Consider the following 18,238-nt stretch of genomic DNA (forward strand, 5'->3'; position numbering starts at 1 on the left):
TGATGTTAGGGTAATGTTTATGACTTGAGGGGAAAAATCTGGGAACATTGAGCACTTTTTAGACATTTGTACATTCTCTAAATCCACACTCATTCTGGTTTTAGAAAATACATCAATACTTTCTATAGTTTACAGTGTCCAGTACTGTAAAGTTCCCTGACAAAATGTGATCGCACAGAAATACATTTATGATTCACTATTAACATCACAATACATTCAAATCTGAGGTCTGACAGTGAGGCTCTTCAAAAAATGGATGGATTAAAACATAGCATGATTTTTGCTTTTTTGTATCTTAGATTAAGATTAAATAAGAAAACCTTAATATAAGAAATGTCAGAAATGATAATGACAGAAAGTGACAGCTAGCAGGACGGCCTCCTTAGGATCTTGTTGTAGCAGTAGTGAACTCCATAAACTCGCCATTCTAGAGATAAAATAGAAAGACAAAAATGTGTGCACACTTCTTTAAAACAGGCACCCACTATTTAATCTACATAAAAACATATCTTTAAAAAATATAGTTGACATCTTAAAATATCCAAATTACAAAAAAATAAAAACAATGCAGGTTTCCCACATTTATCTGCGGTTATGCTTAAAACAGCCAAAGCAAAGTTTGAAATCTGCATTTTCCAGTTTCTTTGCCTGAAATTATAGTTTCATGTCGACAAACAAACAATAATGTTTAAGTAAATATTGAAACATTTTTCCCAACATTAATTGCATAGCAATGTGACATGCTAAAAATGCTGTTGCAACCATACTGAATCATTAAGAATGGATTTGGATCATTTTCTATATTCTCACAATGTGAAACATTCATAGTTTTCAACTTTCATGCTCAGAGTCAGACCAATGTCTCCTTTAGTAAAATGAAAATGTATCATGAATTCTGAATTCTGAAAAGTTTAGTTCACAGACCAGAGATATTTTGTTTAAATCACAATTCAAAAACTTTTGAAAGAAAAGCATCGGTTTGACCACAGCTTGATGTTTATAGAATACATCTTCTCAAACATATTACAACTACTGTTGGATGCATCAATAAAAACTAAAACATGTAATTCACCAATCACAGCACATCGCAGGATAAACAAAAAGAAAGATAAACATCAAGTTTTCTTAATATACACAACAGTTTACCTCATTCTCCTCAAATACTGGCTGCAAGAAAAGGCATTTTTGTTTTGTTAAATTAAAACTGTTGGTTCTCATTTCCATTAACTGAAAATATCATGCCACAGTGACAGCACTGTTTATGAGTGAACATAACATAAGCACAAACAGATCCTTTATTACAGCACTGGATGTTTACCTTAGTTTAAAACAAAATATGTGGTCAATTATATATTGACTATCTACATATAATTCATATGTGCGTTCACAATATTTGTTATGTCAGCACTTGTATTTTCCAATTGATACTGTATGCACAGTTTCTCATCACTTTAAACACACATTGCTTATTAGTGCATAGTATACGTCCATACTGTGTGTTGTTGAGTTGTGCATTTAAAGAATGTGTAGATAATTAAAAAAAAAAATTGGCACCTGAATATATTTCAAATGTGATTCATATGAATTCTTGTAGACATCTAAGATTGCTCAATTGTTTATTGCTTTCCGTTCTGAAAACTTGCCTAAAAAACTAAAGGGGATTAAACTGTTATTAATTGCTGTTTTTAAGTCCCGCTTTACTTGAAAACATACTTGTTGAAAGTTTCATATGTTTTTAATTTGTCTTTTTAGAATTTCTTCCTGTTATTATGTGTTTTATCTATTGTTTGCCTAGTTTTATTGCACTTTCTTTCTTTACATTTTAATGAAAGGGCTTTATAATTAAACTTGAGACTTGACATTTCCCCATATATATAACGCTAAACCCACCTAGAACATGTTTGTGCATTAGTAAAATGTATCACATGTTCTTTTCTTATAAAATGACACAGAATGTAAACACACCCAGTATAAAGTGGGATCAAAAAAGTAAATTCCAGGATTTACTTTCAACATGAATGATGTTTATGAGTCTCTGATAAATAAAATGACTTGAATAGTATTTTTACCTCATCACCCTCATCTGCCTGATGTGAAAAAAGTAGAGTAATAGAAAATAAACATAAAAAAATAAAGACAAATGCTTAGCCTTAAATGAAAAATTTTGATATTGTATGTTTGCAAGATTTGGTTAATTTTGTCAAATCTTAACTCCTCAGTATTTGAAAATGCAGGAGGTGTCAGAGGTGTGTGCTGTGAGAAATCAATACTATTTGTGTGTGCTTACCTGTACATTGGGGACAAAACTATTCCCAAAAGTATACAAAATCTTCCTTTTTGGATGTAATGTTCATTAAGGGGTCCAATGTAGACACGGTATTAGGTTTCTGTGAAATCTAAAATTAATTGTTTCTATATATTGTTTTATTTATATGAAGTCTGTGTTCATATTTGGGTGTGTTTGTGTATGTTCCCTACCTGAGTTCGATACTGAGCAGCCTGTAGTAGGAAATCAACCACCTCCTCAAGCCCAGAGGCTTTCGCCTAAAGGAAACACATGACGTACATAACTTTGAAAAGTCAGAAGCCACAATTCGTACCTAATACAGCACGATAATAAAAACACTATGTTTGTCTTGTCTCACCATTCTAGTTTTTCTAATCAAATAGCATGTAGGCATTGGCCATAAGGTTACGCTTATGTATTCTGAACACTTCTCCTTTAACTCACCACATCAATAGGTGTCTGTCCATCATAACTGGACATGGTTAAATCAACTCCCCCTAAGTGCCAAAGTTCCAATCCCTCCAAGTCTCCACTGGATGCAAGACTGTAAAACACACACCAGAATCTCTATATGGGCAATCCATACACTGTAACTTCATGAAATATTACAATTATTCCTGCTATTAAAGATTTCTTAGTATATAATCTGTTATTACTTGCAAGGGTAAATGAGAGATCATTTTCATCTCATTTTATAAACAGGATACTTCCAGCGATTCACATTGTTTTTGCTATTGGTTTATAAAAGTTGTATTAGTTTTATTTTTATTTTATTTTTATTTTATTAGTTTCCATCTTTTTTTCAATGAGTTGTGCTTAAGATCTCATCTTACCCATGGTATACAGTAAAACCATTCTGACACAGCTTATTTTGGTTTAATGCTTCAAAAACAATCCAACTCCTATCATTTTAAAGGTCTTAACTGACACTTCAAGAAAACGGCTGTAAGTTCGATAGGCCACGTGACACTTTTTCGATTCAAATTCCCCAAACATCTCTGCTGTCTCACTGTTATGTTGTACGGGAGCATTCTAAAATCTTTTTAAAAGTCCCTGAATTACTGGTCAGACCTGAGTAAATGCTACAGAGAAGGAGGGGGGCGTGAAGAAGAGTGTGTTTGTGTCAAAGACCTGCACATCTTGGTGCCAGCCTCCTCCATTTCCTCACGGGAGAAGTGAGCTCCAGTCTTCCTAAGCAGTTTCACCACGTCCTTATGCCTGCGGATATAGAGATGTAACATACAGAGAGGTGACTCATGGGAAGGTCAAGCAACTGTTTTTAAAGTAAACATTTGTCCAAAAATGGCTAAAGTCCTTTATTTAAATACAATCGTAATCTAATAATTGATGTCTTCATGATGAAACTTAATACTAAGTCTTAGGTGTTTGAGATAGGTCTTTGTTCATATCCTTGACCCTATGTTTTAGCACTGTCACTGCTTGTCATAACAAACACCTTTCATTAAATTGTTTATTGCTCAGAGAGAAATGACTGGTTGCCCATCGCAGTCGCACACAGAGGTCTAGACACGCAGGGACTAGCAAAGACACATGAGAAGTCATTGTTAACTTAATACAAATGCATTTAAGTGTGATTTTAATGCCAGACAAAAGATAAGGGTATGGAAGAGAGGTGCAACCTCAATTAAAAGAAGATTAAAGATTATTATTATGACTTTCCATGACTTTCTTGTTTCATATAGCCCACCACTTTATAAGTCATTGGCTGCACAATCTAAAACTTTTCTGCAGAAGTCTAAATGTCCGAACTTTGAGGCCCAGTACCTCTCTCCATGCTCTCTTTTCTTAGGATTTGCATCCTTCAATTTAGTTAATATTTTGTAAAATTACATTTAAAGAAATGTAAAATGTGTTAAATAAAATTAAATGAAATGCAATTTAAAATAAAATAACATTTAAAATCAAGGATAAAATAAATAAAATACAATTACATTTAAAATCAAGAATATTGTTCCTGTTATTTTTAAAATAAATTAATAAATCAAAAAAGCCCCAAAAAGTATTACATTGTTAAAATTAAGTTAAAATAAAATGTAAAGTAAAAAAATAATTTAATTTAATTAATTTAACAAAAAAATATATATATATATTTCACAATGGTAAGCTCATAATAATAAGCATAAAATGATATCAGTTGACTTTTTAGGCATTTTAAGGCAAAACGTAACAGACGACTTAAGAAAATGTTTATGTTCAGAGAATATATGGTGAGTTAGAAGGCCCATTTTAATAGGTTTAGGGGTTCTAAAATTTAACCATTTGTAACAGTGATGCTATGAAGCATCACTATTTAAAGCCTGAAAATCTTGGCAGCATGAAAGGGTGTTACAGCCATGCCTCTTGGAGCGGAACTTAGTAATATGAAATAATGCAGTTGTTTTGTGTAGAATGCAGGCGTGGCCGTTCCATAATCTATTTTCCTTTAGACCTTTGGCCCTACCCATCCGTAGCACTCTTTCGAACCAAGCTCTGACAAATCTGGTGGCAGTCGCCCATCCAGTTTGGTCTGTTTCTCTTCACGAGTCAGAGTATCTGCTAGACATGAAACTTGAATCAGGTAGGGCTGGTTTAGAAAACACACCGTTCTTTTTGCAATCTTCTTCAATCAAAACTTTACTGATGAAAAATGTTCAGAGATCCAAAAATTTCAATGAGACTTTGGTGATGTCACAAATTTAAATCAGATTTGCTAATTTTCATTTGATTTTCAATGAATCAGAGCGAGACTGACAGTTGCTCCCAGGTCAGTTGAACCTTTCATTGTTTTGTTGCTTTGGGAACCTGTTTGGACTTGCCCTGCGTAAAATAATTCTGCAGTAATTCTGGTGTATCCACTGACAACTAGACATACATAAATAATGTGTGTAAAGCAACAGTTAACCCATATAATAATTGGATTTACTTTACATGTTACTCCAAACCTATAAGATTTCAAGGCAACTGTTACAGCAAAATGATGATGCTGTTCTCTTCCAAACAATAAAAGCTGTCAAGTTCTGTGCGAAAAACAGACTGAAATGTAAGTTCTTACGGACTGACAGTCTTAATCACAGGTGTCAAATCTCATTTGTGCTTAGACATATTTAATTTCATAATGATCATGTGACCATTTCAAATCCAGTGTATGACTTCAGATTTAGAACACTTGGGGTATGACACATGGTCCATATATTTACTATATGACAAAAGCTACCAGCTTCCAATGGTCTTCCCACGACCCATAAAAAGGTTTTAAATGATGTTCATGACCGATTTTTAAGGGAATTAACCCGTCATAGTGTTGAACATATCGTCGCTGTTCTTTGGAAACCTCACGTGGACTTTTTAAATGAATAAATACTGTGTTGTCAAAGTTCAGAAGCACTTTATTACTTTTTATTGGTTAAATATTTGCAAGCCCAGTGATAAACATAAAAGGTGACTAATAATAATGATTTAAAATCACGAAAAATGGCGATACAAGGTTTCAGAAGGACAGCAAAGAGATAGAGAAGAATCTCTAATGACACAATGTTAATTAAACACCCCTTACTCTTAACTCTAATAATGAGGTTGATGTGTGCATTGATTATTATTTCTATGCAGAGAGAGACAGAAGGAGACGTTTAGTGACTGTAGATGGTCTGCAGAGGATTTGAGTGAAAATAGTGCAAGATTTTGTCCTAGTTTCCTGACTGTTCCAATAATTAGATTCGCTCATCATGCACAATGTGGTCATTGGGGTAGAAATATATTAGTCCATTTATATGCACAAACACAGTGAAATTAGGGCAGACGTAAATTTAAAGTGATAGTTCACCCACAATCATTTACTCAGTCTCTTGTCATTTCAAGTTTCAACTTTCTTTCTTCTGCAGAACACAAAAAAAGATATTTTGAAAAGAGTTGTTAACTGAAAAGCAATGGACCCATTCACTTCTATTGATATGTACTGTAATTGTGGTACATACCAGAAGTCTGTGTTGTGTCAGTTGGCTAGAAGTCAAGAGTTAAAAATCTGACAAACAGCAGTGAAATGAACATTACAGGGGGAACAGGTTTAGCTGTAGATTTACTGCACAGGTCACTTTTGCATGCAGTATTTCAGCACAAAAAACTATTCTTATTAACTGATTATAGTGTGCGATGGCGTTAAACCCAGGCACTCAATGTGCTAAAACAATATTTTTCAATATTCAATATTTTTAGCTTTTTTTGTAATTGTAATAGGTTTGATACCAAGGAACATACTGATAAAATGTATACATTAAATGCAATGCACTAATGTCGCGATAAGTGTCTGTCATATGCTAAAATGTAATTGCAAACATATAAAACATTCTACAACAACAACGAAGCAATGGATTCTCCTATCGATCCAATTAGAATTACAAACCATTAAATTCAACTAACTAACATTTCTACTAAGATTGTTGCATCGCTTTCAATTTGCATTGAGGAAAAAACATACAATAAATGTGTTCATTTATTTCCACAAATTTGTACAATAGTGGTGCTATGATGAAGTTGCAGCGACTTAAAATCCAGATCAGGCTTAAAGGGATTCTCCACCCAAAAAAGGAAATTTCTGTCTTTACTCACCCTCAAGTTGTTTAAAACCAGTACATTTCTTTGTTCTGATAAACACAAAGTAAGATATTTGGAAAAATGTAATTTCTAGGACATCATTGACTACCATAGAAGGAAAAATGTATCTTTATCTTTTTTTTTCTGTTGAACACAAACAGGAAATCATATCATTCTAGGGCACCTTTGACTTCCAACTTCAAGGGGTCAAATGGCACGAATACGTGTTTTTCTGTGTCTTTGGTGTGTCATAAGTTGCACATACATCTATTAGACACGTGAAATTGCACAAGTGTCGGAACAAAAGATGCATTCTATTTAAAAGCGAATGCTCACCCAGATCTGCCTGAAACGCCTTGTGTAACCACACCCATGCAAAGCTACGTCAGTTCGTGGTATGATTTGACTAAGACAGTCCAAATGTATAAGCAAGTTAGGTGAGCGTACCTCTAAGTACAATTACTTTGGAACCTGATGTTCCAAATATGATAAGAGGTGTTAAATTTCCGTCACACTCTAGCAGTATTCGACCAATCACTACGCACTGGTTAACTGGCCAATCATAGCACACCTAACTTTTCATAGCGTTGAGCTTTGTAAAAAAATCTGCGCGTTTCAGAGAGGCAGGGCAAAAATGAGATTGAAACATGCATGGTATGTTGAAAATACGTCGTCTTTGAACCTTAAATCGTGTTTGTGTATACACATTTCAGTACATCTAAGACAAAAGATATATTCGTTTTAGCGTTGTTATATGACCCCTTTAATATTTCCTACATTGGTAGTCATGATGTGTCATTTGCTAACATTTAACAGAACAAAGAAATGTATACAGGTTTGGAACAACTTGGGGGAGGGAGTAATTATGACAGAATTTTCTTTATTTTGGGCGGAGTGTCCATTGGAATATGTTTATTTTCTTTAGTGGATCATCCAATCATTGATTCAAAAGGTCATAAACAACTTTGTTTGAGCATGTCTCAAGGTGACAGATTGACAGGAAGATAGCAAGTTTCCAAGAACAGAGGCGATTAACTGCTATAAAACGAGGAACAGAAACATAATATCTTTTAATGGTATTTCAAACACCTTCAGTGAAAACAAGACATGCACACTTGTTCTTTTTCATTTTTCACATTTTGGAACAATAATGACAATCAAAACCATGAAATAACACAAGTATGACAATTGCGTTGTGACCAAAAAAAGGTTAGACCCATCAACACTCTATAAGTTCAAAAGGTTCACATATATTGAATACAAGCTCTGCGAAACAAGTTCGGCATTGGGTAGAAAACTAATAGATGTGTTCTGTAAATGAGGTGGACAAAACTAACACAGTAATTATATTTAAACCGAAACCTCTAGATGAGTTAAGCTGTAAGCACCTTGGTGATGTCAGTAGGAGTAAAGCAATGTGTTATGCATGATAAAAGACATGTTGTACGACATGCCCACACACATCTCCACACCCACGCACTAGCTGGGACGAAATGTCACAGTGGAACATTCAGTTACTGTATGTCCACATGCACAAACGTCGAAATATGCAAAATAAGTATTGAGCTAAACCACCTAGTCTCACCTGAAGCGAACAGCATTGCTGAGGGGTGAATCACCATAGCGATCTTTGGCGTAGACGGTAGCCCCCTGACCCAAAAGATACTGCACCACTTTCAGATGCCCTTCACATGCGGCGACGTGAAGAGGGGTACGGCCATCATAATCGCCCATGCTCAAGTCAGTGCCCTAAATGGAAAGATAAATCATTTGCATTTTTTGTCTTTTTAATGAAATAAACAACAATTGTCATCAATGGATGAGTAAAGAGGGATGAAGATATAGGATTAAGATGCAGGCCTGACTGGAACCTGTGTACAGCATAAAAGCACCACAAATGTGTTTACAGTAGAGTTTTCCAAATTGTAGGTTTGTGTTGGAGGGATGGAGCTGAAATGTCATTATACACAAATAGCGATCATGAAGCGAACAGATTGGCAAGAAAACCAAAAGGCCAAGTGTTTGAGGGATAGTTCCCCTTAAAGGGTAAATTAACCCAAAAATGAAAATTCTTTCATCATTTACTTAGGTCCTACCCTCAAGTTGTTTCAAACCTATATACATTTCTTATATTTTAAAGAATGTAGGAATCTAAACTAAACTTTTTGGTTGAACTATCCCTTTAAAAATAGAAATTCTGGCCTTATTTATTCACCATCATGTCTTTGAAATCATTTATGTGACTCTTGGAAGACAAAAGAAGATCAAAAATGTCTCAAACGAGCACAGATCCGTGCGCAGAATTCGTCTTACGACAGGGTTTACGTGTGATTCATCAAACATTTGTATGTCGCCAATCTCAGCGTACGATTGATTGTACCTTGATAAATGTGGCTGCTGAAATTTGTCGTAATTTACATATCACACCCCTATAAATTCAGGGTGTAGATGCATCGCCCCTAGATTTAAGACATGGAGAAACGTAATCCGTCCAAAAAGATGAACTTTATGATTTAGAAATTAGAGTTTAACCTTGAAAAGCGAAATCAAAGGAAGATTAAAAAACAGTTTGGAAAGAGATGGCTGTGATCGACAACGTTGGTATAGTGAACCGAACTCCTGCTGAGGTTTGTATATGTAGATATAAATAAATGATCATTTTTACGCTGCAATTATAGAATAATGTTTACATGTAAATGCTTTTATACAGCTTTCTTCATTTAGGTGAAGAAAAAATGCTCCGTGCTGAAGGAGACAGATACATGTTTTTATGCAGGATAACGGTTTTAAATCGAATGCTAATCTTGCATTTCATGGTGCTAAAATCAAGTACACACAGTTTTATGTTTGCTTCATTTATTTTTTCTCTTTCAGATCTGTCAGAAGCAGGACTAGTGGTCTTCAGCCCCCACAAACAGGCCTGGAGCCTGCCAAACAAAGCCAGGCAACCTTGAACTGTGACCCAGTGCTCGAGCGTCCATCCTATCAAACATCCCAGATCGCATAAATAAAAAATCATCAAAGGATATGTGTTTTCTGTTTTCATTAAAATGCATATTTGTCAAACAAAGAATCTATCAACTTGCAAATAGGTAAACTTACCAATTGCTTGTAATTTATTATTGTAGGTTTTTAAATGTTTTTCTTTTAATTGTGCATTTTAATTGGGGTAAATTATCTTAGAAGTAGCCTGAAAGCTCATGAAAGTTTTTTTACACCAATGCATCCGTTAACCTTGTAATTTCAAACAATAAATGATTGTATAATTAGGCTAGAAAGGAAAATACGAAATCGCACAGGAATCTATTTTTTAATTAGTTATAAACGGAAAAAAACTATTCTTTCTATTTCTTGTTATTCCTTTTCAGTTATCAAACAGGTAGAGCGTACACAGACCTTCACCCTATCTCAAAACTTGCGTTCACGAACTGAGACCTGTCATGAGATTTGATCGTAGCAATGCTCACGTCCATATTGATAAATGCCAAGTTTTACGTGGAAATTTTAGATTAGATTCAACTTTATTGTCATTACACATAAACAAGTACAGTGTAACGAAATGTAGTTTAGGTCTAACCAGAAGTGCAATTAGCAACAACAGTAGGCCCAGTTTTTGGTCGTACGCTCATTTCATAAATGAGGCCATTTGTGTCCATACAATGGAGGCCAATGCGTGTGATTACCACCCTTCTTCAAAATATTTTCTTCAGTATTCTGCAGAAGAATTGAAGTCATACAGGTTCAGAAAGACCGATGGTATGACATGACTTTAAAGTTTTTGTTTTGTGGTGAACTATTACTTTAATTTAAAGTTTGTGTAAAGAAGGCATGTTTAATAAAGCGATATTAAAATAGGTAAGATAGGCGTGTCTACTGTAAAAACATTACAAAATCTATATTGCATTTGAAATATATTTAAATATCTATTTAAACCGTTGTAGCACAGCTTTGAAAATGAGACAACCTTTCAGTAATTTATTATAGCGGAAGCTATAAAAATAGACAAACATATAAAACGTTTATACTTAATTGTTTGTCCTGTCCTCATAATACACCATTTTGTAAGGCAGTTTGCTATTTTAGGCTGCACCAATTACCTTGAGAAACTGCTGTGAAGTCAAGCCAAATCTATTCCCTTACATTTACATCAGGATTAGTCTTATCAATTGTATGGCTATACAAATAATACAGGAGGACAGTGAACTAGAGGCCTTATCTAAATGCACCCTCTTTATCAAACTGCAGATGAAATAAACATGTTTTGGTGTCCTCTTCTGTATAGCTAGAAGTGCCATGACTTGCAAGTTTTATGTTTGCGATTAGCTTAGTGGGGTCAAAGTTTATCTCATACAATCTGTGTCCAAACTGATAAATATATGCAAACAGTATGAAAACTACAGCGCAATAGGCATACTAATATATTTTGTTGTGTAAATTGTGTTGCAAACCCATCGATAAATAAAAGGTTGTCTAGCGCACAACTTAAAACATATCGGCCCAATGGAAAGACGTTAAACTATTTTAAAATAACGTGCTCACGTGTTCTTCAAAAAAGTTGTCAGAACAGGTCTTAAAACAGGTCTGAAAACAGGTATTTGGATTTCTGGTTGAAGGGCCATTTCTTCGCAGGAAGTGGTGGTATTTTGGTCTAACCTGATTGAGAGTTTGTGTTAAAAGTATGAAGAACTACCCTGCGTTCAAACGTCTTAACAAAGAGTGTCCCGTATTACAGTCATTGCATAGGCATGTGCTGATTTATTGGTATGTAACTGCAAACACCCAACTGCTTACCATTTCTTTTATGGCCTCTAACGCCTCGATGTCTCCAATCTTAGCAGCAGCGCAGGCCAATGTGGGTGTTAGGGCATCCCGGACGGCTTCAAGCTCCTAGGGAAATCGATTATATTTTAGTTACAAACTGATCAGAGTAACATAGCTAACAATTCTCTTAATATTTATGCATGATCATAAAATGTCTTAAAAAGGGTGATTTTAACCAAGCAACCATTAACTGGATAGCTTAGCCGCAAATTTAAATTCTGTCACAATTTACTCACTAGGAATACATGTCTTTGTTCTGTTAAACACAAAAGAAGATACCACACAGTCCTGCTATAGTAACCAATAGTGCCCCAGAACTGCAAACATTCTTCCCAATTTGTTTTGTGTTCAGAACAACAACAAAATGTTCACAGATTTGAAACAACCTGAGGGTAAGTGAATGGTGACAGAAACAATAATATTTTTAGTGCTGTCGTTATTCCAAAACAAATTTTATGTTGATATAATTCATTTGTGTGTGCATGTATGTGAAATGTATATAACTGCTCACACATACATGTATAACAAAAATTTACGAAAATATGTATACATTATTATATTTAAATATAATTTATATTATACATAAATATAAATACTGTATATATTATGCATACATTTCTTAAGTATATATGTTTGTTTAGTTAATAAATAACAAATAAATAACAAAAAAATATCAAATAAATATAAAAAACTCACACACATACTCTGCCTTGCAAAAGTATCCATCCCCCTTCACTTTGTTATCTTGCTGTCTTATCTCAAACCACTTTACATAAATAGAAATACAATCTACACTCAATGCAAAATTATGACAACAAAAACAAACTTTGCAAATTTATAAAAAATTACAAACTGAAATAAGTACATTGCATAAGTGTCCATTCCCTTTTCTGGGACACCTGGAATTGAGCTCAGAAGCATTAGCTTTGCTTGTTGATGTTTCTTCACTTCGAGTGGAGTTAACCTTGATCTGGAGCGGCACATACCGCTCAATAAAAGGCGCAACAGCTGAAAATGCATATCAAATTAAAAACCAAGACATAAGGGTCAAATGAACTGCCAGTAGAGCTCTGAGACAGGATTGTATCAAGACACAGATCTGAATACTTTTGCAAGGCACTGTATATTATTAAAACACAAACATTTATTTTGGAGTCGATAATCACAATAAATCGATTTGACAGCACTGATATTTTTCAACTTTGTCCTAAAACAGAACGTGGAAGTCATGGCACAAACAGCTCACTAGAATTGTGAAAAAGATACTCTGTACAATCATATACTCTGTATATTCATCCACATTCTGTATCTTCCAATATATGATGTATATTCATAAACATTTTGTATAGTCATACAATATTCATTCAATATATGTCTGTATATCCCTCAGAACTGCACTGTATCACTGAACTTTATTCTGTCTGTTCTCTGTTTAATTACTGTATATATTCTGTATATCTGTATGCATCTTGTACTCTGCATATATTTGCAATATACTGTATATAGATTAGTGGTGGGCATAGATTAATTTTTTTAATCTAGATTAATCTAGATTAATTCCAAGATTAATCTAGATTAATCTAGATTAAAATGGCTCATTTGAAGGCATTCAGAATATGTCTGCTACCCAAATAATGACTAAAAGTAAGTCTTTGAGAACGGGTTTCTCAAGTCAGGTGGCGCATTAGACCAGGGGCTCATCTCCTGTTTCCAAAATGCATCACAAACTGCTTGAGAAAGCTGTTCTACTATGATAATTGGTGATGAAAATTAAATTATGTTCAATAAGATGAACTTGTGTTTACTTCCGCATTAGCTAAGGGATGATTTGCGTTTAGGTGGTACTTGAGACTGGAAGAGCTCCTACAGTACATTTACATTTAGTCATTTAGCAGACGCTTTTATCCAAAGCGACTTACAAAGAGTTAGGGAGCAACAACCGATATGTCATACAGGAGCCATAATACATTAGATCTCAATACAAAGTTACTGGTTTCAACTAAAGCTAGACCACTACCTGTTGAGAGAAAGTGTTTTTTTAAACCAATTCCGCATTGCACAAGGTGCAAACAACCTTAGTCTTGTCGATGTTTCTATTGGGAAGCTTCTTAAAAATTAATATTCCCTGAAGCAAACCCGGCGGCTTCATAGCTGCATCCATGTTAGCACGTCACGTTTGATGCAGTAATTTCACAGTAACGTTATGTTGTGTTCAGACCAAACGCGAATGGCGTGTCAAGCGCGAGTGATTTATATGTTAATGCAAAGAGCCAATAGACCTACTTGCTGCGCTAAGGACGCGAATGAAGCCCTGGTTATGAGATGATGAGGCGGCTTCTGCTTCCGCGAATGACGCGAATCACGCGAGTTGAAAAATCTCGTTCTCGCCCCGTACAGTGCAGTTAAGCTGGTATACATCCGCGCTAAAATATCAAGGTGAAAGTCATCATAGCTTGCGTAGTATAGACCCAGCTCCCAACCCAGCTTTGAGAATAGATTAACGGCGACATTTTTTTTATTGCGCGATAAGAGTCTCACTAACGCCGTTAACGGCCCACCACTAATATAGATATACATTTACATGTGCACTTTCTATATATTCACATTCTGTATGCTCCTATTTTCCGTATGTTCCCATGGTACGTATCTATACATATATTGTTTTCATGTGCAATGACAATAAAGTTAAACCTATTCTTATTTATATTTATCTGCACTAATTGCTGGTCATCACAACCTATTTTAGCTCTAAATATGGCTATAATATTTAGAACAGTATAAACTCTGACTGTTTCAACTGATCAACAGTATAATATATAAACTGCATGCATGGTCCTCACCTCTTTACAGCTAATGCTGAGGGACTTGGCAATAACTTGAATAAAGCGACTGTCGCTGAGAGAAAGCTTTGCCCCATCCAGGTCAGTTATCATCTCACCACGCAGATTGCGGCTCAGCATCTTTTGAACAAATAACATGTTTTGACAGTTTAAAATAACACGTCTCGCACCGTATGGAGCGAGCTGCTCCAAGAGAGTCAAAACTGGCCTTCAGTTCAAGCTATTTTTGTGAGGTGTTTCTTCAACGGCTCTTTGGACCATTAGAAAAGAACTGTTTGTGCTGTCAAGATGTACTGTAGATTTAATGTCTAGGTCCGACACTAGAATTAGAACACTTACATCTACAGTTTATACATAAAAAGCACAAATAACAGCGGTATGGTATAGTGAGCTTCCTAGAGGTAGTTGAAATAACACCCATACTGTATATGTCATTAAATACATATTGTCAGAATACTTTGCATACCTTCTTTTTTTCTAGCGTGCTGAGATCTTTTCTTGCCAGCACATAGGAAAGTTTTGAAAGAGCAGCTTCTGGGGTCATATCACACCCAGCGACCAAACCCGCATCACTCAGAGCCTGACAGAGAACAATGAGGGATTACATGCTGTTGGAATAAAGCTATTCACAAGCAAACAGCCATACCTTGCCAGTGGCGTACGAGGTTGTGACGGAGCCCCTTAGACACTGGGTGCAGTTCACCATAATAAGTTCTCTTTCGGTGGCTTTACGGATCTCCTCCAGCAGGTCTGCACGGTTGTCAGGAGCATTACCACTGCCGTACGTTTCCAGGACTATTCCCTCCATAGGAGGCTGTAAGAAGGCCCTGACCTGAATAAAGAATTTGCAACCCATTTTACTTCTCTTATGTTACAAAATATTTGATAACAAAATCATTTCCAACAGGGCTTATCTCAGGATGTTGAACGTGGACGTTAAGGGAGTTTTTTCTTTTTCAAAGTTATCATTTGATATTTTTGCTTTAACTTTTACTACATTAGTATTAGTATTAGCATTAGGTTACTGTGGTACAAGTGAAGTGAGCAAGGCACAACGTTTTCAGCACCAAAACAAACCCTGTAAAAGTCATTTCCTACTTTCAAATGAGTTTCCGAGTAGTTATGTCTTCCATTGTTAAGCCAAACACTTCACACCCATAGGTTTTTATTTCATCTAACTTTACCCATTGGCACGATTACAGTAAAGCTACATTAGAAAGACATTTTCTCTCTTTAAAATAATGCTAAATTATGAAATATTTGTGAATATATATACTATATATACTGAAATATACTAGTGAAATATAAATTTTGTTTCATTTTCATTTTATATTAACCTTAAGGTTACGTGTAGAAACAGAGCTTTTCTATGTAGGATCCTTTTAATAACATCGAAGATTTTATGTTTTAATTTTCTCATTAAGTGTCCCAACGGGGAGACTATTCCATCGCGTCTCCACATTGTTGTACTTTTGGGTGTGTGGGGCCATAGTCCCACAGAGAAAAGAAATAACAACGCTGTAGATTAAATTAAAGCCCTGGTGGACCCCATGCCCACTACAGCACATCTGGAGTTGCTCCTAAACACCTGCACATCCAAGGACATATGAAAATACCACAGACACTATCATTGAGTTTTAACTCGGGTCGAATGAAAGATAAATCTGTTGCAACACGATGGCTAGCATACATTTCTAGTTACTAAGACAGTAACTGTTAGTAAACAGTTCTGTTAACTCTTAGCATAAGTAGCTGAAACCATCACAGCGCCTACAGTTATTGTGTTATAACTTGTGACAATCATAGTCATGTACTATATTAACAGTTCACCAATTTCTTTACAGCTCCATTTTATTTTAATCAGATTTTTTACGGAAGTGGTTATTAGCATTAAGGCTATAAATGAACGTGATGAGGAGTCGTAAAAAATACAGAAGCGTATGTGAAGGATCTGCCATAAAACCTGAGGTCATAAATGAAGATAAAAAATCTACTCAGGCAGTGCATGGCACAACAGCCAGATTGAGATAGTAAATATTTGCTCCTTCCCCCACTGCTCTAAATAGAAATGGCGTAAACGGTAGTGCTAACTCCTGGCTTTTTCGTAAAGAATTAGACATGCTCCATAACTCTGTCTCATTACATAAAGAACAAATAACAGCCGCTAGTTACCAGCACTGAGCACAGGTGGCTAAAACAAGAAGCTACAGCGAACCTTACGGTAGAAGTGAATTCAGTCATTGTTTATTTCACCTCGATTTTTTCTATTTGTGAAAAACGAAAAAGACTACTATCAGAATACTATGGAGGACAAAAACATCAACAAAAGAACTACATAACTACAAAAGCTACATAGAAGTAGCCCATAGGGGCAATTCTAGCGTTATGGACATGACATTTTGCCTTGTGGATGTGACATAAAAATGCTCATAGAATGGAGAGAATCTGTTTATATTTTACTGAACCCTTGTTGATGAGTCAAAAATAAATAAAAAATTTGGGAGACGATACACTTTGTAGGATTTCTATAAATTAAAATGCAAAATCCTGATGCAATAATACGCAATGAATGGAGAAGGGATGGCCCTTTATACAACATAAAATAGTTACTTTATATTCATTTTCTTGTGTCCATTTATGATTAATATGTAGCATTATAGATGTGACAATCCTGAAAATGGCACTTACCTTACTATGAAAAATCATGAACCAAAAATAAAACAAATGCTCTACAAATTTGAAGAGAGAATTTTTTCGTGGTATGGTTGACATTTTAATGGAATTCCCCATATATATCATTATATAAACAGAAATCTTCCCCTCCGCTGTAGCTATTAAATCTCATTCCCAAAAAACAAATTACACCAGATATGTATTCAGATATTTCTGAACACATTTTTCTACCACAACACAATGTCTGTGAATGAACTAAAAACAAAATGAATAAGATTTTAGAGTAACACCAAATTTAATTCCATTATTCATATCTTTGGAGCATGGTAATGTCAGCCAGCAAATTTTCTAAATATGGAAAACACCACACAACACATTATGCTAAACTTCTCCTTCTGCTTCACATAGGAATTGTACAGGTAAATATAAAAATATTATTATAAAACAGTCAGTTGTAGTCCTTGATTCTGATTGGTTGAGTTCTAAGCCGTTATAAAACACCCCGCATTACGTAGCCCAATTATCACTTTATTTACTTTATATTATGAAACCTTGCTACGCATATGGAATAACCGTTTTATAAAAGCAATAAGCCTCACGAAGCAGTGGTTTACAGTGCATTTTGTAACAGCTAAGGGAGTATATAAGCTGTTATAAAATGCACTTTATCCACTGCTTCTTGGGGCTTATAGCGTTATTACCACACAGCCTTACTGTTTCAGCAGTGATTCCCGGGAAAATACGTAGGAGACCCACGTTACGATTCATCTCTGTGCTGACGGTGAATTTAGTTGTTGTGTTGGCTCGCCATACAGTATCCCAGTTAACTGAAAAGTAAGAAATGGTTTTTAGCAAAATGCTTAATATAACATTTAACAATTTACATATCAGATACACAAAACCGGGCAAAACAGCTTGAGACCGCAATTTTAAAGAAGCACAAATGGGAGAGGAAATTTCTGCTGGTTAAAAAGGCGCAACATAAATAAAAAAACAGGTGCAACACAATCTACCAAGAGCAGCGCAAATT

The 18,238-nt window shown here is 35.1% G+C and overlaps 1 protein-coding gene across 8 annotated transcripts in view; it reads right to left on the reverse strand.

Annotated features, from left to right (window-relative positions):
* The window catches only part of aspg (asparaginase homolog (S. cerevisiae)), a 29,981-nt gene continuing 11,743 nt past the window's right edge, over nt 1-18,238 (reverse strand). For 5 of the 8 annotated variants that reach the window (XM_056767549.1, XM_056767550.1, XM_056767546.1 and 2 more), the window contains 11 exons: nt 17,923-18,035; nt 15,182-15,367; nt 15,002-15,115; nt 14,536-14,655; nt 11,666-11,761; nt 8,460-8,623; nt 3,419-3,505; nt 2,732-2,831; nt 2,479-2,544; nt 2,288-2,396; nt 1-427 (listed from right to left, as the gene is read on the reverse strand). In XM_056767549.1, coding sequence (XP_056623527.1) covers nt 2,307-2,396; nt 2,479-2,544; nt 2,732-2,831; nt 3,419-3,505; nt 8,460-8,623; nt 11,666-11,761; nt 14,536-14,655; nt 15,002-15,115; nt 15,182-15,367; nt 17,923-18,035 — 1,136 coding nt within the window. In that variant the 3' untranslated portion in view covers nt 1-427; nt 2,288-2,306. Of the gene's footprint in view, nt 428-1,146; nt 1,168-2,069; nt 2,088-2,287; nt 2,397-2,478; nt 2,545-2,731; nt 2,832-3,418; nt 3,506-8,459; nt 8,624-11,665; nt 11,762-14,535; nt 14,656-15,001; nt 15,116-15,181; nt 15,368-17,922; nt 18,036-18,238 lie in introns of all 8 variants that reach the window. The other 3 variants (XM_056767544.1, XM_056767545.1, XM_056767547.1) reach the window with 3 other exon arrangements.

Source organism: Triplophysa dalaica, chromosome 15 (genome assembly GCF_015846415.1).
Source record: "Triplophysa dalaica isolate WHDGS20190420 chromosome 15, ASM1584641v1, whole genome shotgun sequence".
Classification (NCBI taxonomy): domain Eukaryota; kingdom Metazoa; phylum Chordata; class Actinopteri; order Cypriniformes; family Nemacheilidae; genus Triplophysa; species Triplophysa dalaica.